The sequence below is a fragment of the Osmerus mordax genome, chromosome 16 (genome assembly GCF_038355195.1).
Source record: "Osmerus mordax isolate fOsmMor3 chromosome 16, fOsmMor3.pri, whole genome shotgun sequence".
NCBI lineage: Eukaryota > Metazoa > Chordata > Actinopteri > Osmeriformes > Osmeridae > Osmerus > Osmerus mordax.
The window spans coordinates 10,925,748-10,953,247 of NC_090065.1; the positions used below are offsets into that span (position 1 = coordinate 10,925,748).

Here is a 27,500-nt window from a genome sequence, read left to right on the forward strand (position 1 = left end):
TTGTTTCAGCACAGTCAGCTCGACGTGGGAGTGAGACGCGTGCAACACGCCGCACACAACAAACTACACGCACACGCACACACCACAAACACACACCTACGAGAAGCATTTGTCTGTTAAAGGTGTTCACTCTGAACGGTGCAACCACAGCGTGCTGCACATTTGTCAAATGAAACCACACTGTTCATGGTAGGATTAAATTCATCTTTGAATGGAATTTTAACCTGTGACCTTTCAAGTTTGTAGTCCCACAAAAAGAGAGCGAGGGAGAGTTTTTTTTTTAAAGAGGGGAGCCGAAACATGTTATTCAAGCCCTCCCCTTACCCTCCACCCCTACTCTCACACACACACACACATACACACACACACACACACACACTCTCTCACCCCAGAGTAAGTGGTCCTGGGATCCTGTAATTTGGGGAAGCAAGAAGGAGTGAATGAGAGGTCTACAGAGAGAAGGAGGAATCTCATTCCCTCTCTCTTCTGTTCCATTCTATTCTTTCGTTCCCTTGAGAGTTTGGGGAGGGTGGGAAATAACATGCTGTAGCCGAGGTCAGGGCCTCCATTAAGACAGGAGCGGAGAGGGGACCGGCTCTGGTTACTGATGTGTGAATGTGTGTGTGAGGGTGCATGACTGTGTGTGTGCACAGGCGGTGTTTGTCGAGGTGTTTCACGTTTCTGGCCCCGTGCACTACGGTGACATCGTCCCCACAGGAGAGGAGCGCAGGGGGACAAGCTTCAGTCAATTACACCGACATCCACAAACAACCAGCTATCCTCCCCCTCATGCACCTTCTAGGCGCATATAATGTACTAAACACCATCAAGAGGAGGATTGCGGGGAGAGAATGAGAGCGGGAGAGCAGTGAAACAAACAACATTCGAGAGCACTCTATTTCAGTTTCTCCCAAACAATCTTGAGACACGACGTGAACATGTTTAGGAAGTTATTTGCTTTCTCTTTCAGGTGTGTTTTCTAAAGGGCAATGAGAGTGGAGCGGGGGCCGGATGCCCTGAGACGGCGCCTCTGAACAGGGAGAGTGCTCGGACCACAGGGAGCACGGTAACAGAGTAGGTGTAGGACGCCACAAAAACAGCCCTGTCAATCCTTGTGTACCGACCACGGAGTTTCCCTTTGATGCTTCTGCGGTCGTGCGGGCAGCAATCCTTAACATAAATATCACCACAAGTTGGCGCTAGACCCCTTGTGGCCCTTGTGGCATGAAGAGAGAGAGACATTCCTCGACAGAAACATCCTTCTAAGGCAGGGCCTTCACAGCACGAAGGCTCTGAAGTGTTGCCCCAGCCGTAACGCAAGACATCCTGTGTCCCATGTAGGGTGTTAACATTTGGAGGGCTGTACTCATTGCGCATAACTCATTGTTTCCCAGGTAGGAACGCAGATACGTATGTAGCCGACCCATATTGCGGTGTAGCTTGAGACCTTTTTGCGTACGTTGGTAGTATAAATTGACCTCAAGGGAAATATACATGTTCTTGTTCTATTGTCCCAATATGTTTGGTTACAACCTTCCTCACCCCCATCTCTCACTGTGTTATTGTTGTGTCCTTATCAAGCCCACTGAATAGCTGGACCAGTTGCCTTTTTACTTACTTATTCTGTTTATTTTGGGGGGTTTATACATTTATAATTAATTTGTTGTTGTTGTACATTGTAATTCATATAATTAAGATTCATACAATTTAAATACCCTTAGATCTGCTTCAAGCAAGTCATCTAAATTCATAAGTAAAATGGTAATTATTTGCGCATTAGACCTTAACACCAGCCATCTTGTCTTTTTTTATTTAAATTGTTAATCCATGTATTTTTTTTTCTTCAGCAATTTCTTTTTTTTTCATTAGAAAGATTTAATAGGAAAAAATGTGATATAGTGTGTGTGTGTGTGTGTGCGCGTGTGAGTGTGTGCGATTAGGACACATGCTATCACACCACGTCTTTCTTCTTGCCAGGTAGCCATACTGTCCTTTTTGGGTGGTTGGCACATGCTAATGCACACGATGGTACATGCACACACAGACAAGCATGCACACACACTGGATACATGTATGCCCACACACACTCACTCACTCACACAAATAGTCAAACATACACACACACGCTCACACACACAGATTCATGGTTGCCAGGAGCTGGCTCAGCCCTTTTGCTGGAGTGAGATGGGTTGGCTCCACTAAGACATGTGTGGGTCCTCGTGTTGGTAACCAGCCCCTGGCCAGCTACACCCAGCCCCTGGCCAGCTAGACCCACCCCCTGGCCAGCTAGACCCAGCCCCTGGCCAGCTAGACCCAGCCCCTGGACAGTCAGACCAGACTCTAGAAGCAGTCACCCTTTTTGATTAAAACCATTGGAGCTGTTTTTCCAAGCCATGTTATTCAAGGCGTCTGTGCTTGTCAACATCATGCCCCATAAGGAAGCTCCAGGCCCTCCAGCCAACCCCTCAAAAAACTCCAGAGACCAGCATGCACTCAGGATTCTCTGTCTGTCACTGCTGGCAAGCCTTTCCATTGGCCGGCCTTCCATCTGCCCTCCCCACCTGCCACCCAGTCTTAATATAGCACGTTGGGGTGGGGTCTCCTTAATCCCCATTTGACTGACAGCAGGCGGTGGCCACTCCTGGTTGGAGGTCTCTTTCAGCATGGGCTTTTATTAGCTGTCCCTGATATGCTTTCCACCCCACCTGCTAGCTAGATTATCATGTGACAGATGTAGGTGCCCGTGTCAAATAATCCCCATTTGACTGACAGCATGAAAAGGCCACTCCTGGTTGGCTCTCCCTCCTGGGGATGCTTCCCCCCATTGGCTGTTAGACATCTGGCCTGCTCACCTGTCTCCCATATGGATCTGGCAGATGGGGGTGGGGTCCTGAGAGGTACTGCTTTGACTGACAGCAGGAGTGAAGCCAATCCTGGACTGCAGGTGGTCTATGTTCAACCAACCGTTTCCCAGCTGATGAATATGAAATCGATGCTCCAAGGGGCTAATAATGTGGCTTTCTTTCCAGTGGCTTGGCTTCTGCCTGGTCATCTATTAGGGAGATGGTAATATGCTGGAGGTTAGCTGTGTAGAGATCCATGTTGTGCTCGATTAAGTGGTTTACTGAGTCGATTGAAGGATGCAGTGTTCGTCTACTTACCTGGCTACAGATAAACTACGGATAAAAAAAATCTACGTGGCAGAATTGACAACACATTTATTAAACAGATTAAATATATATATAATATATATATATATATTATATATATTATATTTGTATTCTGTTGACTCACAGTGATATAATTAAACTCTGAAAGCGTACAACGTCCTGTTATTGGACAAGCTATATAGTTTACATCATTGGAGTGAGTGTCCAATAAGGCCTAATTTGATTGGAGGGATCATTATGTGTGTGGCCAGATTTCCTAGCTGCGTCTACCTCAACTGCTCAATGACGGGCAACCGGAATGATTTGATTACCCTTATCTGATTGGATAATGATTTGGGTGCGTGGGAAGCATCTGGTTCATGCAGTGGGCCGCCTGCTTTGTCTAACCCTCCAGTCTCTCCCAGTTTCTGTCTTCAGTATTCTGTCTGCTTCTCCTCTCTTCTCCTGTCATCTTTCCTCCTGTTCCATCACGTTCCTTCCCACCTTTCCTTAGGTATTTTGAATGTGCTTGCTTATTACTCGCTTATTAAACCATCAATAAACCATCAACTGCAACTCTGTACACATGAAACTGCCTATTGTAGGCATTCTTTGGGTTAGTAGCATTTAATATATTGAATTTTTTATCTTTATATATGTTAGATGTGCGTGTGCATATACAAATTATTGCCCAAAAAATACAACCGTTTATTAATTCATGTTATACATATCTGCCTATATGTTTTCTATACACTGTTTTGTATGAAAACAAACAACAGTAAAAAGTGTAGTCATTCAAAATGAAGTGCTTACCCACTTTATTTTAGTTTAGAGATGGTTTGAGAGACAGGAAAGTACTTACTGTATAACCACCACCACCACCACACCCCCTTCTCTCCCACTCACTAGCTATCAGTAGTCCTGCAGCAGTCTTATTTTTGAGCTGTCATATTAGCTGTGTGTGTGGGGCGGTGATGGACCTAGCACACTAATTACGGATCTCCCATAGGAGATTGCGCCGTCTCCTGTCTGTGTAGCAGAGGGGAAGAGAGTCGTTCACACACACACATGCACACATACGCACACATGCACACACACACACAGGAACTGCTAGGATGTCGATGTACAATAGCTTTGTATTTACAAAAAAAAAGATAAAACAGATAAACAGATAAAAAGCACATATGAGAGATATTTTGTGCCCTTTAGCGAGATGAAGAAAATGATGAATACAGTATTAAAGAACTCCGTTCAATGCCAAATACCAATGTAGTGTCCGTGAAAAGAGCATTCAACGCATTTTTTTTGATTTATTCAGTGAAAACAAAATATCTTCCGTGGGGTGGAAGGAATTAGTGTGCCGTCATAATTAGTAGGAGAGCTACTTCAGACACCACAGAACAAATGCTGGTGTGTTTGCTACTTCCTCCACTAATTAAACTTGCTCGGAAGCCATCTGAGACTCCCTTTTACCAACACCAGTGTGGAGCTCTGTGGAGCGATGGAACCCTGCCGTAGAAAAGAACGTGTTTCGTTGTGTACATCCCTGTGTGTTTGTAGGTGTGTAGATCTGTGTATGTGTGTGTGTACAGTAAGTGTATGTGTGTGTGTGTTGTGGCATCATGAGACCTTTTACAAATAAGCGGGGTGTATGGCAGTGCGTCACAACAGAGCAGGCTAAAGTGCTTTCAAATGAAGAATCCGGTTTATTCGCTGACAAAAAGTCTTTCAGGAAGCATAAGAGTTCTTCAAAGGCATTACACAGGTTTCATAAAGTGCTCCTAACTTGAATCCTACCAACTGTAGTTGCATAATCAAAGTTCCTCAGATGCCAAGTTTGTGACACATACGATACTGCTTGCTTGGGTGTGGGGTCCACTCCTTCTTTTTTCCCTTTTCCCACACCTGAGCTCCCGCTTTCATCAGAGGGCTGAGGCATTTGAAACTGTCTGAGTAGTGCATTCTGGGAGCTGTAGTTTTCCCGGCAGCCATCTTGTGGCGTGGTAGCCACTCCCCAGAGAGGAACATAACGCCCCTCTACCACACGTCCTCTCGTGATGACACCGTGTGTAAGTGAGTGTGGGGGGCCGTCTCACTTCATGTGGGCCCAGTAGACACAGTTACGGGTGACCACGGTTGGGTTTCAGATGGCTTAGCGGTTATGGAATCGGGCTATTAACCAGAAGGTTGCCAGTTCGATTCCCGGCCGTGCAAATTACATTGTGTCCTTGGGCAAGGCACTTCACCCTACTTGCCTAGGGGGGAATGTCCCTTTACTTACTGTAAGTTGATCTGGATAAGAGCGTCTGCTAAAATGTTGTAAAATGTCTAAATGGTTTAGGATATAGAGTATGTTCCTGTCACAGAGTCAGTACTAGTTTTGAGAGAAGGTGAATTGTCTGTTTGACCACCTACTGTTTCCCTTCCTCTCCGTCCAGCCCACGCTCGACCCCTGATGCGTGTGTGTGTGTGTTTCAGGACCACACTGAGATCAACTCCACCATGCAGCGGAGCCAGACCAACACGGCGCGGGTGGAGGGGCTGCGCCCGGGCACCGTGTATGTGGTGCAGGTGCGGGCGCGCACCGTGGCTGGCTTTGGCAAATACAGTGGCAAGATGTGCTTCCAAACACTCACAGATGGTAAGACCCGCCGTGCCAGGGAGTTGGGGGGGGGGGGGGGGGGTGGTGATGGGGGGGGGGGGGGTTGTGTGTGTGTCTCTGAGAGAGAGTTTTGGTTTGTGTGTGTGTGTGTATAGCAGGGTTGAGTCGGGTGGGATTGTATCTGTGTTTGTTTGCGTGTCCTTGGCATGCATGTGGTCTACAGGTATGGGATTATTGTCAGTGTGTGTGTGTGTGTCTGCGTGGCGCATGTGCCTGCGTTCATGCACGTGTCTGTGTGTGTGTACACGTGCCTGTATGTGTACCCGTGTCTGTGTGTGTACCCGTGTCTGTGTGTGTACACGTGTCTGTGTGTGTACCCGTGTCTGTGTGTGTACCCGTGTCTGTGTGTGTACCCGTGTCTGTGTGTGTACACGTGTCTGTGTGTGTACACGTGTCTGTGTGTGTACATGTGTCTGTGTGTGTACACGTGTCTGTGTGTGTGCTCCTGTGTGACTGCCTGTGTGTTTGGAACACGGTGTGAGATGATTGTCTTGATGACTTTCTTACAAGTAACCGAGTGAGTCCCAATATGGGGGGCTTTTGATTGCATTTTCATTTTCTACAAGATCATTTCAATCTTAATGTTGATCTGAGTGTGTGCAAGTGTGTGTGTCTGTGGGTGTTCAGAATGGTGATTTTTGGAGGGTCTTTTGTATGTGTAACTGACTGTTTAATCCAAAATGCTTAGCTAATTGTTTTTTTCCTAGAACCCTTCTGTTGTATGAGATCTATCCCAGAATGCTTAGCTGTGATTAGAGGTTGATGTGATTAATTATTCGCCACCAGGGCTTGGATTGTTCGCGGAGGGGGGGTTGGGGGGCAACACCTGCTACTCAGAATATCTATGTGTATGTACAAATGTGTGTGTGTCTGTGTGTGCATTTATGTAAAGTATATGTGCACCGTGTGTTGGTGGGTTTTTAGTATATGTGTGTGTCTGTATTTATGTGTGTGTGTGTGTGTCTATTGTGTGTGTGCTTGTTTGTGTGTGTCAAATTGGGGGGAGTGGATGAATCCACTGTCTAGCTGAGACCTTCCCCAGTCATCCAAATCAAACACAGGCAGGCTGTGAGGCCTGTTGTCATGGCGATACTGCATTTGAGCTGTTGCTGTGATGCAGATTGTAGTATTCTGTCTGTGATTACAGTCCAGAGTTGATAGTCCACATCCCAGCTGTTTCACAAACGGTATTGTGGAGTGGAGTGTTGTAGAGTAAATGTGTAAAAGTGGCTCCATTCAACAACACTGAACCATGTACTAGCCCTAACCCTAACCCATTCCTCTGTACTACAGCAGCCTATGTTCTACTAAATGCTTCACTGCACTCTACATCATAGAAAACTCGAGGAAAAAAAGACCTTGAGACTGCTGTAGACTCGACTACACTCCAAATGAAGACAGAGTAGTTGAGGACAGATGTTGGCGATGATGATGATGATGATGATGACCTTTAGCATCTCCCTCATGCAGGCTAGTATCTGTGTAGAGCAGATGTAGCTGTATGGCTCTGGCCTCTCTGCTGGTTGTAATTATCTCTCCTTTTACACACACACACACACACACACACATTTAAACACACACGCACACTCAGGACAAGCTGACGGAACATCCTCTGGCCCACCGCCACGGCACGACATTCGTCAAGGCAATTAGCACCAGACCCATGAGAGCCTGGGCTGTATCGCACCTCCAACCAACACACACCTCCTCTCAGTAACACCTCCCCCAGCCCTCCCTGGACCACCTGGGTCTCCCCTGCTCCCCTCCCTCCCTCCCCACACACACCTCCCCCGGTGGCCCCCTAGTTGATTACCCAGTGTCTTAGCCTCCAAGCTCCACCTTCCCTCTCTCTCTCTTCTCTCTCTCTCTCTCTCTCTCTTCTCTCTCTCTCTCTCTCTCTCTCTCCTCTCTCCTCTCTCTCTCTCTCTCTCTCTCTCTCTCTCTCTCTCTCTCTCACTCCCTCCACCTCCCCTCTAACCCTGAGACCTCTCTCCACTCTCCCCCCACTCTCACCCCCCACCCCAAAGACTTCCCTCACGTCCGGTGATCTCTCCTCTCTCAGTCTGTTATCACATTGTCACACGCCTCCCCAGGAGGTGACCCCCCGCTCCCCCTTCCCTCCCTCCCTCCCTTCCTCCTCTGGGCCATGTGATTGACAGCCAGGATGATGAGCAAGTGATTGGCCCATCAGCAGGAGGGGGGTGGCTTGCAGCGCGAAGGAGAGGGAGGTATACCTCCCTGGCTAATGGCACCAAGCCTCGTCTAGGATAACTGATTGTAAATTGCAGGCCTGTTGTCAGCCGGAACACGGACACCAAGATCAGAAATCACTATTTGCAGCCGAAGCAAGAGGCACGAGTCATCCTCTCTCGGCGGCGGGCGGGCGGGCGTGCGACCTCATCCGCCTTTTCGTCCACTTCCATTATGTATCTTGAGAGTCGTGTCACTTTCGGTAGCCATCGTTCAGAACTGCCTCCCTTTTCTTCTCTTTCTCTCTGTTGTCTCTCTCTCACTCTCTCTCTCTCTTGCTGTCTCTCTCTTTTAACACATTCTGTGTTTCTATTTGGTCTTTGGCTGTCTCGCGCTCGTTTGTGGTGTTGAAGACTCAGTATTGGGCGGGAGCCGAGCATGCTAACTCAGTAGCACTAGCAGGCTGTGCACTAACTGGGAGGTACTGATCAAGCCCACAGCATGCTGGCTAACTCTCTACTGCTCGTGTCAGAACAGACGACAGCCATGTGCCAGAGGGATTTGTGAGAACTCATCATCTTGACTGGAACATATATAACGTGTGTGTGTGTGTGTGTGTGTGTGTGTGTGTGTGTGTGTGTGTGTGTGGCGTCGGTGTGACTACTGCCTGAAACCTCCCCATAGAAATTCCAAGGTGCACTTTTATGTCTGCCGACTGGGACAGGGGAGGGATTAGGGTTGCAGTGTAGCAGTGGAGTCAGGGAGGCTGAAAGACCTTTCTCTCCTCTTCGTTTTTTGTTGTTGTCAGACTCTACCTCATATTATTTCTCTCTCTCTATCTCTCTCTCTCTACTCCATCACTCTGTGTGGCTCAGCACTGGTTTATCAAATGCAGTCTGTCAGTCAGCCTTGCTTAAGCTCAGTGGATTTCACTCGGCAGTCCTGAACTGAGACAACTCTCTGTTTTCTTTATCCTGTGCTCCACCTGGGCTAACCTCCATCTTCTTGCTTTCTGTCAACCCCAACCCCTTTCATTTCTTTGTCCGATATACTGTATTTCACCACACCTGCCACTCCCTCTCTTTCTGTCTCTGTATCCCTGTCACGCAACCTGACACACAACTCAAACACGCTGCTCACCCTCCCTCTCTCTATTTCTCTCCACACACACATCCCCCCCCCCCCCCCTCTCCCCCCCAGATGACTTCAAGTCGGAGCTGAGGGAGCAGCTGCCCTTGATTGCGGGCTCGGCGGCGGCTGGTGTGGTCTTCATCGTGTCCCTGGTGGCCATCTCCATCGTCTGCAGCAGGTACACCTGGAAACACTTCCACCTGACCTCCACCTGACCCCCTTCTCGCCTCTTGCGGCGTCTGCGTCGTGCTCCTTTCGCCGTTTAGCGTTTCTCTCTCACGCGCGCACATTCATGGACATTAGACACACACACACACACTTTTCTTGGGTAGTAGTATAAAAGCTGAATGAAATACACAGGTCTTCAGAGGGGAATAGAGAAGAGGAGAATTAGCAGTGGTGGGAAAGGTTAGTTGAAGGTTGAATCTGAAAGGTTTCTTTTGGGTTGACCCCTTAGACTGATCAAATGAATCTGTACGTCTGCATTTAGCTCTCTGGGAGAATGAAAGTAGATTTTGCCGCAGTGTCGTACAGCTCCAGCGAGGCGTCCATCAAACAGGACAGCCTCTTTTGATGATGAAGCGCAGGTCGACAGATGAGAAGCACAGACATCCTATTGAGCTTAATTTAATTGGTCTCATTTTCATAAAGCTCGTTTGGTGGCGCTTACTCTCGGCCTCTGATTCAATTTGAGATGGGTCGTTCTCAGACCTCAGTGACACACGGGCCGTGATAATCTCTCTTCTACCCCTCCTTTCATGTCCTCTGTCTCTCTCCCCTCTCTCTCTCTCTCCCTCTCCCTCTCCCTCTCCCTCTCCCTCTCCCTCTCCCTCTCCCTCTCTCTCTCCCTCTCTCTCTCTATCCCTCTATCCCTCTATCCCTCTATCCCTCTCCCTCTCTCTCTCTCTCTCTCTCTCTCTCTCTCTCTATCCCTCTCTCTCCCTCTCTCTCCCCGTCTCCCTCTCCCTCCCTCTCTCTCTCTCTCTCTCTCTCTCTCTATCTCTCTCTCTCTCTCTCTCTCTCTCTCTCTCTCTCTCTCTCTCTCTCTCTCTCTCTCTCTCTCTCTCTCTGCTACCATAGGAAGCGGGCCTACACTAAGGAGGCGGTTTACAGTGACAAGTTGCAGCACTACAGCACAGGACGAGGTGAGATCCTTCCCCCGTCTACCTGTATAATATGATGAAACATATATTTTTCTTAAACTAATGTATATATATATATATACATGTATACAGATGTGCACACATGCACATTTATACTATATTCATATATGCACGCAATTTTTTATGTGATAGCACTCCGGGCCTGGGTAAGGAGGGGGTAGCTAACAGGCTGGCTCTGAGTGACACAGGACTGTCACAATGTCCCCTTCCTGCTGTAAATGACACTGACTGACACTCATCTCTGACGGTTGGCGGTGAAACATAATGGAGATGTAATACTCACTCACTTTGACCGGCAGAGGCCTGGATGATTACACGCACGTACACACACGTAAATATGCACTGAAACGTGCAGTCAAAAAAAATACACACACACACACACGCTGAGTCAATCTGGCACGGCTACAAACACTTACACAGGAGAAAGAAGGTGTACTCGGTTCAGGTCGTCCAGAAGCAGGAAGGCTGACTCGGGGGTCTGGCTTAGCCCTGACATGCCAAAACCTTTTTCAACATGAACCCTTTTCTGTCACCACTTCGGTTGATGTCTGTGGCTCATTAAAAACCTAAGATGATGTAAGGAAGAGAAGAAGGCAAATGATTGCAACCATCAAAAACGTCAATTCTGTCGCAAGCCTTCCTTTGAGAACCCAAAATGCAATTAGCATAAGTGGTGGAAATAAACAAAAGATGTGTGACTCTTAACAGCCCCTAATCATCAAATGAGCAATTTGGTGTAAAGAGACAAACACCGATAACTGCTCCCATTCACAGAACTAGTTCCCCCAACTCGCTGCAGCAATAATAACCCTGTTAGCCATAGATTGTTTTCGATTGTTTCTGTCAGGTTTTGACTGACGGTTTTGTAATTACTGCATTTAGTGTGGGTGTGTGTGCAAGCTTGTGTGTCTGAGAAGGCGGAATGAAAAAAAAGCACTTTAATCCATCCTTGTGAAACACAAGAACAAGTGTTGTCACTCTAGACCAAGGGGTTTTGTCATTGTGGCTGATGTATACACAACCATAGAAGCCATTTGCTTTGGATTTCGTTTTTTGCAATGGCATTTTATTAACTGTATGTTGGCTCAACTTCTTGGAGGGAAGAGGATGAGGGGAAAGGATGTGGAAGTTACAGGGGAACACGGGGAGAGAAGGTGGGAGAGGAGGTGGAGGAAGGCTCTGAAAACACATCTACACGTACTCACACACATACTTTACACACAAACACACACACACACACACACATCACCACACAACATCTTACTTAGCTTCAGGGGAAAATGGAGCTTACTCCAGATTAAGCACATGTTGCTACCACACAGAAAACACCAGCATATACTTACTGTACTGACTCTACCAGGTTACTGCATCCAGCATCAACAACTTACTGTACTTACTTTATCAATGCCAGTTCAGATATATAACAAACATCTCATTGCATTCAGACAGACCCTCACATGCAGACTAATGACTTCTCATTTCAAACTTATTCATCAACCAAACCTTAAACACCCCTGTCACCACTATTCAAAACAAACACCCACTGATGCACAGTATACACACACAAACATTAAGATTCCACACAAACCTGGCAACCTGGAGTCCGGTTGTATACTGGCCATCTTGAGTGGTTTACAAAAAGGGGGCCAACATCTCTTTTCCCATCCTAAAGTTAACACAAATATTTGGACCAACTTCATTAGCACTCCGAGAAGCCAGTCACTCCAGTGATTAAGTTTAAATAATCTTAATTAAGGGGAAAAACAAAAAAGAACAGATTGATTGACCATCTCAAACGAACACTGTGTTGATCCCATGTGATTTGCAGATCCAAGACTGATTTCTCTTCCTCTAATGAGTCTCAGTGTGTGTGATGGATAAGATTTTCAACATCAAATACCCGCTAATTAACTGGGGTTTCATGCATGGAATGTATTTACTGAGCGGGGAAAGTAGATTACTGTGTACATAGTAAGTTAGGCAGATCACACAGAACAATGTCATGGCCGCTGTGTAATTGTAACATGCTGTACCCTACCTCATGTTCTAAAACCGTTTTAAAAACCGTTTTAAAACCAACTATTGTGTAGATGAGTCCAGATGTGACATTCATTATCTGATTAGTCTTCGTTTTACTGTGTGGATTAGTTTTGTCCGTAAAAATGCGACATATTCCCGTGTGTGCTTGGCCGCCTAACGGCTGAGTGTGTGGGGGAGATCTACGGGCTCCTCTTTACCTACAATGCACTGCAGTATAGACCCACACACTCGCCCTCTACCATCATGTCTTCTTGTTTTATAGGCCTGGCTAAAAGTAGAGCTGGTGTATGGATGTTAGGATGCGTTTGCCCCTCACGTTCAGATCAAGGAGCCATGAAATATTAAAGCTTGTATTTTATTTTTATCTGTGGGCCATAAAAAGATGAGTCCAGTTAAACAGGCCTGCACCGGAGGGAGGAGGAAATAAACTGTTTGCAATTTGAATTATACATGAAAGTGGGCTTGGGTCTGTGAAATGAAAAGTAATGGATTCAAGTGTGTGTGTGTGTGTGTGCGCGTGTGTAAGTGCGCATGAGCATTTTCATTTATTTGGTGAGTGTGTGTTTGCGTGTTGACATTTCATGTGGAGATTTCAAGCTCTCCCCAGCAGTGCTGCTGCAAAGGTTTCTTGTGTTTAGAATGTCTTAATGGAATGCAAAGCTACCCAACCCACTGATGAATTAGTTTAAATCCAATCTGTATGGAATCTCTAATCAGCAATTAGATTTTCACCGATGGGTTCCATGGCAATTAATGGTCTAACTAGACACAGCTTTCTGTCAAGAGCAAGGTGAAACTCTGATCCCAGCAAGAACAGAACAGCCCTTGTTGCTGCTAGAGACTACTACCCGAACACACACACACACAGCTCGAACAAATTGAGGAGATAACTAAGGGGTTTGATTTGAAACAGGGCTTTTTTGATTCAGACAAACCCAGAAGAGTGTCCCTCAGTGTCAAGGCGGAAAATAATAATTAGACGTCTGTCTGTGCTGTGACGTGCGTGTGTGTGTGTGTGTCAACACGGCTGTGTTGACAAGGGCTGCTTGCACCTCCCCTGCCTGTCTCATCTGCCCCAGAAACAAGCAGCCATCTCTGGTTGCTGAGCTGGCTTCACCTATCACAGGCTGGCACAAAGAGCTTGATAGTCTGGGGTTTTTATCTCTTTATGAGCTCCTATGGGGAGAGGCGGCTGGGAAATTGGTTCCACCGCTATCAAAGTGCAGAGACTGCTGGCGTACAGAAAGAGAGAGAGAGAGAGATAAGGGAGGAAGAGAAGAAAACGTTGTTTTCTCTCGTTCTCGTTCGGTCGCTCTCTCTCTCTCAGGCCCTCGCACGCTCTTTCTCTCTTTCTCTCTTTCGACCCGGCCTGCTTAAATTTCTGTCGGCTGAGTACGATTCATCAGGCCACCATTTTGTTGGTAGGGAGTTGAGTGGTCGGTACTTTCTACAGGTCCACACTTATGAGATGGACCTAACAGTATGTAAGCGCTCCTGGTGTTAAAGTCCCACTTGGATATCTGCCGTGATGGGAGTACTGTACAGTAACGAGAGGAGCTTGTTTCTGGAACAGAGGAGGCTGTTGAGAGAGATGTCAGCTGTGCAGTTGTCCCTTTTAATCCAGCTGCATCTCCATGCTGTCTGAACCTGCTGTCCCAGCACACTATCCTGGGGAAGACATGCTTTTCTGTCGACGAACCGTGTTCGATTTAAAATATCCTCGAGGGTGTTGACTCAAAAGTCAATGCATTCGGTATTGACGAGAGTGTTCGATTTGTGTTATGTATGTTGTTATATGTTGTTAATATATGACTTCACACATGTAAAGGCATCAGAATACTGTGTTCATCAAGGATACTGCATTGGCAGTCCACATCTAAAGATAATCAAACACTGAATCATAATAACTGAAAAACAATGAATAATAGCTGTTTGATATACTAATATGAATGGATTATCCTATTCCCATTGACTGACTGTTTTACCCCATCAATCATCACCATCCACCATCCTTCACAATACTTAACGGTTGTTTCCAGACATTCACTCAACACTTTGGTTGTTCTAGAGCTCTCTTTGCGACCCGACATGTCTAACTGCCCCTCCCCACTCGGCTGCCCGACCCACTTCTCAGGCTCGCCGGGCATGAAGATCTACATCGACCCCTTCACCTACGAGGACCCCAACGAGGCCGTCCGCGAGTTCGCCAAGGAGATCGACGTGTCCACTGTCAAGATCGAAGAGGTCATCGGGGCAGGTAACGGTCGTAGACTGTCTCCGGATGAGTTTTGGGATCAAACGAGTTTGTCATCTTCGAGTTTGTCATCACCCCCCACCCTCCCCTCACCCCCTACCCTCCCCTCACCCCCCACCCCACCCTCCCCTCACCCCCCACCCTCCCCTCTCCCCCCCACCCTCCCCTCTCCCCCAACACTCCCCCCACCCCCCGCCCTCTTTCCCCCTGGCAATGAGCGCAGAGACCTGGAATAGCTCCCATGTACCGTGTGGCTCAGCAGCTGAGGTGTGAGGAAAACGACAGGGAAGGAAGGGGGGGGGGGGGGGGGGGTCAGAGGGAGGAGAGGAGGCTGCTAATTAAGGATTTCCGTTTTAGTTTTATTCCTCAATGTGGTATCTCGGCAGTTAGCCTGCTGAGCCCTGCCGATAATTAATCACTGGGATTGCAGATACGTAAGTTCGAGCACATTTGCCTTTTTGTTATTCAACTGTTTTGTTTTTTGTTCTTTATCTGTGAATTCCCTGGTTAGATAAGGCTCCAAGATAGATGAGTAAGTGACAGTGATAGAATCTCAGAGGGACCTGAAAAGCAAAACCACAACTATTATTCTGCATGAGAGGTACTGTACTGCATGTCTGAATTGATTTCGGTCTGAATATGGTACAACTTTGAAAAAGGCTTCAGGTCCAAAACGAGACAATCCCCAGAGCATTAAGATAAAGGTACCTAAAAATATGTCTACTGCATACAGCTTTCACTTTGAGTGCAGACCATGTTTTTTATTCCAGGGGACAACAGATGCCAAGAAACATGACAGATACAGTGCATACCAGAACTGCAGCTAGATCCACAGCAGACTGATTTGATCTCATCATGTTGAGTTGTGTCGCACAAGCTCCCATAGTCCTCAAATACAGCTGTACTACATACCTCTCTCTGTCTCTCTCTCTGTGTCTCTCTCTCTGTGTCTCTCTCTCTCTCTCTCTCTCTCTCTCTGTATCTCTCTCTCTCCCTCCCTGTCTCTCTCTCTCCCTCCCTGTCTCTCTCTGTCTCTCTCTCGCTCTCTCCCTCCCTCCCCACCTCCCCCAGGGGAATTCGGCGAGGTGTATAAGGGCCGTCTCAAGCTCCCAGGGAAGAGGGAGATGTACGTGGCCATCAAAACCCTGAAGGCAGGCTACGTGGAGAAGCAGAGGAGAGACTTCCTGTCCGAGGCTTCTATCATGGGCCAGTTCGACCACCCCAACATCATCAGGCTGGAGGGCGTGGTCACCAAGAGCCGTCCAGTCATGATAGTTACAGAGTTCATGGAGAACGGAGCCCTGGACTCCTTCCTCAGGGTGAGTGGTAGCATGTCATAAATTGCTGTGTTTTTATTGGTCAACGCAAGATCACCTCACAGGGTGTTAGGTTTTGATTGGCTGTCCAGTAGTTGTTTCAATCAGCTCATTCTTTAACGTCTTTCAGAGAAATATAGATAATACATTAATATAGATAATTTTAAATCTGCACTTTGCAGCTAAATGCCAATCAAAGTTGTCCTCGTTGTGGAATGCTGGGGAGTGTGTGCCTGTGTAGAACAACAACTAAGGATTCTGTGCAAGAATCTGACACAGAGCAAAATTCACCGCAACAGAGACCACCGTTAAACACAACACAGGTTCCCGTGCTCCTCATTTGAGTGTGTCTGGAAAAATATGTTGTCTTCCACCTTTTTCTTCATTCACACCCCCAGTCATTAATGGACTATCCGCTCCCTTTAGCAGCTGGCATCACACTGACATGCAGTTTAATCAATATTCAGGCAGTTTTTTCCCCCTCCCTCAATCTTGTGGATTGGTTTTCCACTCCACTTTGATCTAGGGCTGGTTTAAAGGGATCCTTTGAAGTTGGCTTTGCTAGCCGCCATATTCGAGTTGTGTACCCATCGATCTCCCCTAGCCTCTTATTTGTTAGTATGTTGCGGGTTCAAAGTCTATTCCTCTGAGCACTTAGAAGAGCTGGGTCTGGGGCTCAGTGTGTGCATGTTACTTACAGAGATGTCCGCCAGCACTCTGGCCTCTAAAGCTCCTCTGACAAACACATATAGTGAGGCTGACGCTCAAGAATTGTAATTGAGTTCTCAAAATGAAAACGCCTCCTATATGTTGTTGAAAGTAAATGAACGAGGAGAGGCGCTCTCTGTGTCAACGGGAAGAAGTAAGAGGAGAAAGCGACACAAGATCACAAGGACCAGAAATATCCACTTCCTTTGTACAGGAAGTAGGTCGTACTCAAATAGATGTGTGGGGGCAGGTTAAGGCTGTTTGTCGGTGTGTTCACTTCGGTAGGTACTTTCGGTATGACAGCACATCTTGTACCATTGCCCCTGATTGTGCCCTAACCTCCTGCTTGTGGTGACAAGGAGGCGTCTGTAGGCTTGTCTCATCTGGAAGCCGGGTCCCACAGGACATATGTGGAGCGAACAGCTCCAAGTCTCACTCTCAGAACAAGGGACCAGATAAAGTTGGTTTTCACAATGCCAGAATGATGCTTTAAACTGCCTGACACATTAAAGAGAGCATACACCCAAAAATAAGGACCCCCAGTGAATCGTTTGCAACATAAACGGGTTTGTGTTTCCAGTTTGAATGCAGATGCCAGAAGCAGTTCGGTCCAGATGAACTCCTCGTAAAGGGATACTGTGAACGCTATAGCACAGAGGCACATGGCAGAACGCTCTTCTCATGTTGGGGCTTTTGAACTAAACTAGATTCTTGGCACTAAATCAACACACCTGTACTCTTGCTGTATGGTTTGAGATAATAACCACTCTTAGACCACTCATGAGATAAACGATCAAATGTAGATATTTATGTTTTGGCTTCTGTTGAATTTATAACACTACCATAAATCTTCGAATGATTTCCTTGTTGGTGAATGGCTTTGAGATGAAATATCTTCATCTGAGAATTTCTTTAAATAGCTAACCTGAACAACTGTTTGTAAAATATGAACACAAAAAATGCAGCATGCATTCGCTTTTAGTGTCGAAATTATATTTGGAGCACGAATGTAACTGATTACTGGTTTTAGAGTGATAACACAGTGGATATCTAGTAGGAAGTCAATACTGTGTGTTGGCTCTGGAGAGTACCTGTGAAGTGTTTATTTCTAAGGATTTGCTCACCCACTCAGAACTGAATTAATCAGGTGGATCATATCCTTCCTTAATTCTAGCACATTAGTTCCCTAAAAAGGCTGTAGTTAAACCTGTGTACAACCAGTTCAGGTGTATAATTATGAAAAAGATGAAAGTTGGCTTGCAGGTGGTTACAACTGTTATAAGATTGTTTTCACTGGCACAGGGACATCAACCGTGGGTAAGAGTCAAACATTCAGAAGAGACAGCCATTCATCTTGTCTAGTCTCGTACAGTCTCACCATGGCAATCCCGACGTTCTTATACACACTGGTTTCAGCCTGCGACATGCCAACCTGGAAACTCATTTCCCTCCTGTCTCCTTCTGTCTTGCAGCAAAACGACGGCCAGTTTACCGTCATTCAGCTGGTGGGGATGATGCGAGGAATCTCCGCTGGGATGAAGTACCTGTCGGAGATGAACTACGTCCACCGCGACTTGGCGGCGCGCAACATCCTCGTCAACAGCAACCTGGTGTGCAAGGTGTCCGACTTTGGGCTGTCGCGCTACCTGCAGGATGACACCTCCGACCCCAGCTACACCAGCTCTCTGGTGAGTCGCCCTGACGTCACCTGAGGCCACGCCCCACCGCACGCTTCCCTATCTGGGGCGTACATGTACATGCACGCCGTTTTCGTCGCTCTGTGTTACTCTGCGGCCCCCTAGTTCACCGTCTGGAACGATCCCCGACCTTCCCAAACCACTGTGTCTCCGCCAGCTTTCCACCACGCAGACATCATTCCCCATTCTTTGTGCGTTGAAACCTCCTTCATCCACTCTCGGCCACTTCCCCTCTCCACGTTCCTGTTTTCTCAGTCCGCGGGGCTCCTCCCCTCCTCCTCTCTCCGTGTCTCCGCTAGGCACGGCCGGCCGGGCAGCCTGTCACATCTTCATTAGCGTGAAGACGTGCTGCCTCCAGAGAGGGCCTCTCTCGTTGACATGCTGGAGGTGCACAGGGACCCCAGAGGGCACCCAGGCCACTCAAACTGACAGCTCCCTCTCCTCTCCACTTCTCCCTCACTCCCCTGGACCATCTCTCTCTCTCTCTCTCTCTCTCTCTCTCTCTCTCTCTCTTTGTCTCTCTCTCTGTTTGTCTCTCTCTCTCTCTGTTGTCTCTCTCTCTCTCTCTCTGTTGTCTCTCTCTCTCTCTCTCTCTCTCTCTCTCTGTGTCTCTCTCTCTACCCCTTTCTGTTGCTCCTCATCCATTATTACTGGGGCATCATGGGAGGTGCAGGCTGGCTCATTAACTCCTCCACACTACAGATCTGTAATTATTAGCAGCTATCGTTAGTTCATCTTCTGTGTTTCCTCTCTGTAATTCACAACACACTCTGTGGCACTCGCCCCGTCACACCAGGGGCGGGTCATTAGGGGCTCCAAGTATGTGTGTGTGTGTGTGTGTATGTCCATAGTATGTGTGTGAGTGTGTTTTGGCTTGAATGCGTGTGTGCACGTTTACGCATGTGGGTGTGCCATACCACTTATTGACTTGTGTCTGAGACAGGAAGATGAATGAGTTTGGCTTTGTTGGTGATGTATGGTTTGAGTGGCTGTAGACAAGAAATATGTTTAGGAGACTTGTTCCAGAAAACCAGGGCCTGTTCTTTAGCTGGGTCAATTGTTTTTACAGGCAGGGGAAAATGCTGAAACCGTTGAATGTCATGAGGGAAAATTAGGATGACTACGTCCGGCACTACCAACGACATCCACAGGTAGACACACCTTAGATCTAAGAGATCCAAACGTAGTATTCGTGGCGCTTCTTGAAAAGCCTAAAATAGCGCAACGTACTGTAATCGCTTTGTCTCTCCACAGCCAGTGCTCTGCTGGTCCCCTCTAGTCATTGCTAGAATTTTGAGGGCTCCCAGCGGCCGCCGTTGATTGACAGGAAGCAGGCTTTCAGGTGTGAACAGGAAGTGTTAGAGGGTGCAAGGAAGGGAATGTGACCTTATTGGTTGGGGTGGTCTGTTGAACTGTTGATTGGCCCTGCTTTTGTCTGTCTGTGACCCCTGTGGCTAAGCTTTGCTGAGTGGGTGTCAGTGAACAACAAAGCAAAGCTAAACCTGTGGTATCCAGCACTAAAACCACTCACGGGACTGAGCCAACAAAGTCAAAGGTTACAATCGGATTATAGATTATCGGTGGCGTCTTGTGATGTGTGGTTTCGTTAAGATGAAGGCGTCCTTGGAGGCTGTTTTTGATGAGGACCGTGAGGAGCGATTCTGGTTTCACTGTTTGGGATTGCAGAGGTTGCGTACTTTCTTCGTTAATTGAAGACGGCTACTTGTTTTTTTACAGTGGTGCTCAAGGTCTTCCCGATAGAGGTTTTAAATTAGACAGCCGAGAGCATGTTTCTGCATGCTGAGCATGTGTTTTTTTCTAAAGTCTGCTGGTTTTCATAATAAAAGAGAACTAAATGATCACATTTGTATTTATTTTTTCGTCAATATTTACTGCAAATCAAAGTGAATGTATCTCTCTTCTCTTCGTTTTATTCATGCACTTTCAGGCTATCAGGGATGTCTGTATGTCTTAATCCTCTGCACTGCATGTTTATTACATCAATATTCATCCAGGAACGCTCAGGAAAATGTCTTTCTATGTAGGTGACTCTGATGTCTTCTTTCTGCACTAAGAGCTGATTCCCCACTTTCTCTCCTCCATCCTTTCATCTTCCTTCCATCATCCTTCCTTCCTTCTTTCTTTCCTTGTTTCCTTGCTTCCTTCATTCCTTCCTTCTTTCCTTCCTTCCTTCCTTCCATCGTCTTTCCTTCCTTCCTTCTCTCTATCCCCCGGAGATGGAAGGTCTCTTCTGAGTGAGATGTTTGGGGAGTCAGTCAGGGGGTCCTTGGGTCCCGCTCATTCTTCTCTAATTAGGCTCCGCATGGCGCCCTTCACTTCCCGACCTCCGCTGCCTACCACCCGTGTGCTACCCAGTGAGCGTGCAGGCAGTCACAGAGGACAAGGCCGCGGGGAAGGAAGGCGAATCAAATTCCGCTGACACGCCATGATTTAGGTGCCCATCGACCTCGGGCTAAATTAATCACCTTTCTACCTCTCCTCCTTCCCTGGGTTTTCCACCCATTTCGGGGCACACCAATTACAGGGCTCAAGGTGTGTGTGTGTGTGGTTGGGTGCAATAATTGTGTTAACCCAGAGGCTGAAGGTCACACTGGATTGGCAGAGCAGACAGGGAGCCGTAAGGAACACGACTCTATGGCTAATGCTCCTTCAGGGGAGGTCCAACAGAGCTTCCTTATGTAGCATTACTGAGCTGCCGTTTTATTTTGACAGGGTTTTAATAAAAGGTGTGGTGAGTAAGTGAGTGAGTGAGTGAGAGAGTGAGTGAGAGAGTGAGAGAGTGAGAGAGTGAGAGAGTGAGAGAGTGAGAGAGTGAGAGAGCGAGAGAGCGAGAGAGCGAGAGAGAGATTGACTGAGAGATTCACTTTCATCCATTCTTCTCTCTATCCATCCATCCATCTATCAGTCTTCTCTTTCCATCTACAGTATGTTGTCCTCCATCAAGTCTGCTCCCTGAGGGACAAATGCACACACAAGAGGAAGGATAAAGTGCTGGGGTGACAAGGGGTCTGTCACATTGTTGGTGGCGTGTGTCTGTGTAGCTTGTGTTCATGCATCATTGTGTTTCTACAGAAGAGAAAGTGCAGTCTATTTGTGGTTAAAGGATCTTAATGCATGTCTGGGGTAAGAATTGTAAGAGGCTGTAAGTGTGTGTTTGCGTGTGTCGAGTGACATGGGTAAGTGGAGTCACACTTGCTACTGATTGCTAAGACTGGGGTAGGGTGGTTATGGGGGCTGTGGTCATGTGTGTCACGCCATGCGTGTTGAGATTGAGGTGATATGTTTGTGTGTGTGGCTGTAACTGTGTGTGTTTAGTTGTGTGTGTGTGTATGTGTCCATGAAATCTTTTCCATTAAGAGACAAATTCACATGCATGAGTGCTGCCACGACAAGTGGTGTGTCACATTGTGTGTGTCACATTGTGTGTGTGTGTGTGTGGTTTGTTTGACTGGTGTGTGTTTCAGCAAGGCTGAGAGGGGTTGGACGTCGAGGTCACCTCAAGCCAAGTTTAAGAGCTTGTCCGTCAAATGGCGGTGACCTCGGGGACATTCCCTCTGCTCTGCTCACACTGACACGCGCGCCCTGCGCCAACGCTCTTAGTCACTGGCTTGCTCTCCATTTGCATGTTGACCCTTTTTGGCTCCTGGTCCAGACACTTTTGGGTCGGTCCCCTCCCTACCTGTTCAAATATTGATGCAGGTGAATTTAGGAGGACCTAAAACTAAGAGGTTCTGCAAAGTGTTCCATCAGGCCACATCATTTCAGAGGCACGGCTCCAGCCCCTTTTGACCATTATTTAATTGAATTCATCATATCTGAAGAGCCCATATGAAAGGGTTGACACTCCCAGGTCTCCATGCGGTGGCCATCATCATCACCACAAAACTGTTTCGCCGTAGTGTACCAGCTAAAAAGACCTTTGAAAAGACCGTTCGGGTTTAAAAGGCGTAGAAATGCGCGGAAACTCGCGAGGGAACACGCATGAATACCAAGTGGGGGATTCTGGATGGACCCATCCATTTGCAGCGTCTTCCTGTGATCAAAGCGGGCACACCCACCCAGCGCCTCTCCGCCTTGATTTATGTCCTCTTGTCATATGCGTGCCAGTGTTGTTATGAGGTGGGCATTGATTGGCCATCTGTGCCTGTTTGAGCATGTGTGAGCAGGGGGGACTGGCTTTGTGCCTCGATGTGGTGGGTGAGGAGGGAGCACGTATTGGAGGGGAAACCAGTTTGGTTGTAACACCTGTAGGGCTAAACATACAGCAGTCCATGGGTTGATTAGAACAAAGGGGTTTCTGTATCGGCTAGCGAGCGCTTGTTGTTGCCGGAGAACTCCCATTCCGAACAGGGAAGGTGTGCGTATGTGTGCGGATTTCCGAACCTACAGCTCCAACGACAGAGAAGCAGACTTGTGTGTACAGTATGTGTGTGCGTTCGTGTGTGGAAGAAAATGTGTGCTTTACATCCAACCCCCTGGTTTAGCCACAACAAGAGTAAAACGTGTGTGTGTGTGTGTGTGTGTGTGTGTGTTTCAGATCCAGCCCCCAGGTCTGGCTCTACAGGGCAGGCAGTAGGGAGTCTGAGTATGATTGTAATTGCCTATTTTCCTCATCCTCCCAACAACCTCAGGGGGTACAGAATAAAGATGTCACCTGGTTATACAAGCCAAGGTCATCTTCTAATATTAACCTGAAAAGGGGGTACTGAAATACACAGTGTAATAAGGTGTGATCCGTGCTGAGTTTAATTTGAGGGCTCCCCGCGGGGGCTCCGAGTCCTCTGGGCCGTGGGGTGAGGTGACATGAGGGGGGGGGGGGGGGGGGGGAGGGGGGGGGGACACATTTCTATTAAACACACGATGCGAGGCAGGCTACGTGCGAGGCTCCACAGGGATATTATTATCGTTGGAAAGTGCCGCGCGTGGATTACGGGGGAAGGTCAGGTGGCTGGGGCCTCTGGTTAGTGGAGATGTGTAATTTTTCGGGCTTACTGGACGCTGAAAAAGGCTGTTGTGTACAGTATACAAATGTGTAACATGAAACGAAGCAATCAGATAAACACGAGTTCATCTATTGGTACAGATATTGTATACAGGCTCTGGGGCCTTATGGTATCCCTCTTGGGTATGATTTAATTAATTGAAATAATAGGAAACGAAAAGGATATGCTTGTATGTTATGATTGAAATACATCTCATGGGTGAAGTGAGATTGAAAGTGAATTTTCTGGCATCGGTAAAGAGCCTGGCTCTCTCATCCACTTGAACCCTGGGGGCCTGGAAAACTCCACTCCTCCACATCCAGCCCTCCCCGCACTTCCCCCACCCCAGCCCCTATCTCTCTCTTTCTCTCAGCCTCTCTCTGTCTCTCTCTCCGTCTATCTTCCCCCCCACCCCTGCACACACACACACGCCCCCCCACCCCTGTCCAAGTCAGGAACATTGCTCGGGGGGAAGTTAAAGTCGTGTTGATGGAGCACTCGCCTCGCCCGTTTAAGCGTGTTTAGTTTGGAGATGGATTCGAGCGTTTGGGACAGGGAGCCGACTGTCGTTCTCCATCACAGAGACACGCTAACGTATTTATCTTCCTAGCGTAGCCGAAATCTTTGTTTGGGATCTTTTTAGCGGAGCTCTGGTTGAGCGAGACAGAGCTCTGTAGCGCTTAGGCTCTGAGAAACGAGCGCCCTGGCGCCATTGTTTGATGTTTATGTGACGGCAATAAGAAAAGACGTTCAATTTGTTTTCTTTTCAAGTCGGCGCCTATCTGGGACATGTCAGGACAACTTAGCACCGGAGTGAGGCACCGTGTCGTTTGTCAGATGAATCTAGATTGTTCTTTATTCGGTGGCACGTGATGTGTAGATTCAGGATATGCTTTTATATTCACTGAGGCATAGCAAGTGTACCGTATAGTGTGTGTGTGTCATCCTTGTGCACTGAGCCTTAAGATAAGTGAATGTTTCCCCCTTAGGCTCCACCTGGACACATGATCATCCGGCTGTCACGAACACGTGTCTCACACACACACACACACAGATGCGTGTCCCTCTCTCTAACACACACACACACACACACACTGTGATCATCAGCCCACCGTCCCAGCAGGGCCACACTCCAGATGTGTCACTGCCCTGTCACAACCAATCACAACAAGTTGTGACCCGACAACAGACACTAGGAATCCATCAGGCGGTGTCTCCACCCGCTGACATCACTAGAGTGACTCTCAGCATCTGCGGGAGATGTTCCGATCCGGAGAACGATCACACCGAACACCCGCCTTTGTGTCGCGCTCGTACAAAAAGAGAGCCACCAAAGCCATCGAACATTCAGTCATTTTCCTCTTTTCTTTCTACTCCTGCCACTGCCACATCGACCTACTGTGCCCACAGACCTCACGGAAGTCATTGTCCTTTAAAAATGTGTCCCACAAAATCGATATATGAAGTGGAATAAAAGCAGTTTGGCGGTTTGTGTGCTGGATGCAAGATGTAGGAACTGTAAATGGAAGGCCCACTTATTTGTATTCGCTATCTCACTCGAGGCCCAAGGTGTGTTGCCCTTCTCAGTGGCTTGCACCAAAGAACTGTAGTCAATGAAATGACATTCTTTTACCCTACTCTCGCAGGCACGCACTCGAGTGCACACATACATATACAAAATGGTCCCCCTCTCTCTCCGTAACGCTTCTCTCTCCTCGCTCACGAAGCGCCCGGTTGTGTTGACCCCCGCGTGTGTTTTAATATCCTCCCTCCCTTCAGTTCCCCTCCCCTGGCGATTCTCTCTTTCTCTCCCTCTCTCTCTCCCGCTCTCGCTTCTTCTCTCTCTCTCTCTCTCCACCCTCTCTCTTTGTCCCCGTTCTCCTGACTTAATAAAGGGGAAGACACCAATGCTTTAGTTTCCATATTTTCCCGTCTGCTTGTCGGGGGGGGGCGGGGGGGGGCTTGTCTGCCTCGCGTGTTATTGAAGCAGCGCTTTCGCACCCCCATTCGCTCCGTCTCCGTCGCTTTCCCACAGCGGTAATTATAGAGGATGTGCGTAGCGGGCGGCGGCGCGGGCAGGTGATGTTATTACACGGGCTCTGTCTGGTCGGGGAGGGGGGGGGGGGGGCGAATGCTCTGGGGCCCTCGTATGGCAAGCAGCGTCGTCCGGGCTGCGCTGAGACACCGTCTCATATCCTCAAACACTCCAGGGGGTGGTAGGAGGGAGGGAGGGAGGGAGGGAGGGAGGGAGGGAGGGAGGGAGGGAGGGAGGGAGGGAGGGAGGGAGGGAGGGAGGGAGGGAGGGAGGGAGGGAGGGAGGGAGGGGGGAGGGAGGGAGGGGGGGGAGGGGGGGGGTGGTAGCCATGGATGACAGAGAGAGGCTGTAATGTAGAGATGAGCTGTGTTCTCTTGATCCAGTGTGTACGTGTCCAAACCAGTCCCCTCAAGGCCTCTGGCCCCGGACCCAGTTTGGTGATGGAGAGGCGATCAGTGTGGAAGGAGCTTGTGTTTCTCCCAGATAGAGAAAGGGATCCAGCGTCTGCATGCTGATCACACATACTGTATGAGAGCAGCTTTGAAGTCACTGGGGCCTGAGTACACATTTGACTGTTTCTCACACAGACCACACAAACAGACACAGACATGCACAGCCATCCAGCCTTTCTTTTTTATTCTCTAAGAAATAGCTACAGTATTTTCTTTTGCCTATGGCTCAGGTGGCTAAGTTTGTGTATGTCTGTGTGTGTGTGTGTGTGTGTGTGTGTGTGTGAGAGAGAGAGAGAGAGAGAGAGAGAGAGAGAGAGAGAGAGAGAGAGAGACAGAGAGAGAGAGAGAGAGACAGAGAGAGAGACAGAGAGAGAGACAGAGAGAGAGACAGAGAGAGAGACAGAGAGAGAGACAGAGAGAGGTATGAAGTACAGCTGTATCTGAGGGCTTATGGGAGCTTGTGCGACACAACTCAACATGAGGAGATCAAATCAGTCTGCTGTGATTCTAGCTGCAGTTCTGGTATGCACTGTATCTGTCATGTTTCTTGCATCTGTTGTCCCCTGGAATAAAAAACATGGTCTGCACTCAAAGTGAAAGCTGTATGGCAGTAAGACATATTTTTATCTTTCTTGGTACCTTTATCTTGATGCTCAGGGGATTGACTCAGAAACGTTTTGGACCTGAAGCCTTTTTCAAAGTTTTACCAGAGAGAGAGAGAGAGAGATAAATACCTGAGCTCAGACCGAGTTTTGTAGGGTTGTGTGTGTTGAACTAAGCTTAGTATGTAGCCATGTATTTATGTAAAAAAAGAAAGAAAGAAGAAGAATCTGAGCCCAGCCTGTATGTGTGTGAGAGCCATGCTCAGCGTGTTGTCGGGCAGGCAGCTCCCTGACACCAGTCCCCTGGCAGGTCATGAGGTTAAGTCTCTGTCAGGGTCAGCAGCAGACAGGGGTCAAACACCACAGAGCTGCACCGTAATGAGCTCTGGCTGGGAGCCTCTGTGAAGACCCGCACACACACACACTTAACTTCACACACACACTTCACACAAAGCTCAGAACTTTTGCTCTTACACTGGTTCTTGTCTAGCCTCAACAACAGTCCTCTATAGGCACACACACACACACACACACTAAACTCCCGGGCATGGTAAGAGAGCATGGAGCAGGGTGGGTATGGTTTTGTCCTCCCTGTCTCGGTCCAAATCCCGCTTATCTACCCATGCTCAGGTTGAACTAATTGGCATTAAAATCTGGCTCACCCAGACAGATACAATTGGAAGCAATATGGGGCTTTAAGTGTGTTTAGGTGTATGTGTGTCTGTAGAAGCGTCTGTCTGAGGCTTGATTGAAGGTGTGTGTGTGGATGGATGGTGTGCGGTGTGGTTGTGTAAAAAAACAACTGTGTGTGTGTGTGTGTGCTCGGAATCAGAAAACCAAGCGTCTGTCAATTTCAATCAGTCCCACACTAGGCATGCCCGTGGCCCCAGAAGACCAATTACACACCGTCACGGTGGACGCGCTCCTGGGCCCCGCCCCTTCCCTCCCTCACACACACACACACACCCCACTCCCAACCACCCAACCTGTTCAAAACAGGGGTCTGGGAGAAAGCCTGGCTAAATGTGGGTCGATGTGTGAAGGGCGAGCAGAGGCACTATCCCCCGTCACAGGATCGATAGGGGATGGAGGGAAGGA

General features: G+C 48.0%; 1 protein-coding gene across 1 annotated transcript in view; it reads left to right on the forward strand.

Annotated features, from left to right (window-relative positions):
* The window catches only part of LOC136958937 (ephrin type-B receptor 1-like), a 98,856-nt gene that overhangs the window by 60,955 nt on the left and 10,401 nt on the right, over positions 1–27,500 (forward strand). Inside the window, 6 exon segments of the mRNA XM_067253093.1 lie at positions 5,628–5,790; positions 9,202–9,310; positions 10,213–10,277; positions 14,470–14,592; positions 15,661–15,908; positions 18,086–18,301. Coding sequence (XP_067109194.1) covers positions 5,628–5,790; positions 9,202–9,310; positions 10,213–10,277; positions 14,470–14,592; positions 15,661–15,908; positions 18,086–18,301 — 924 coding nt within the window.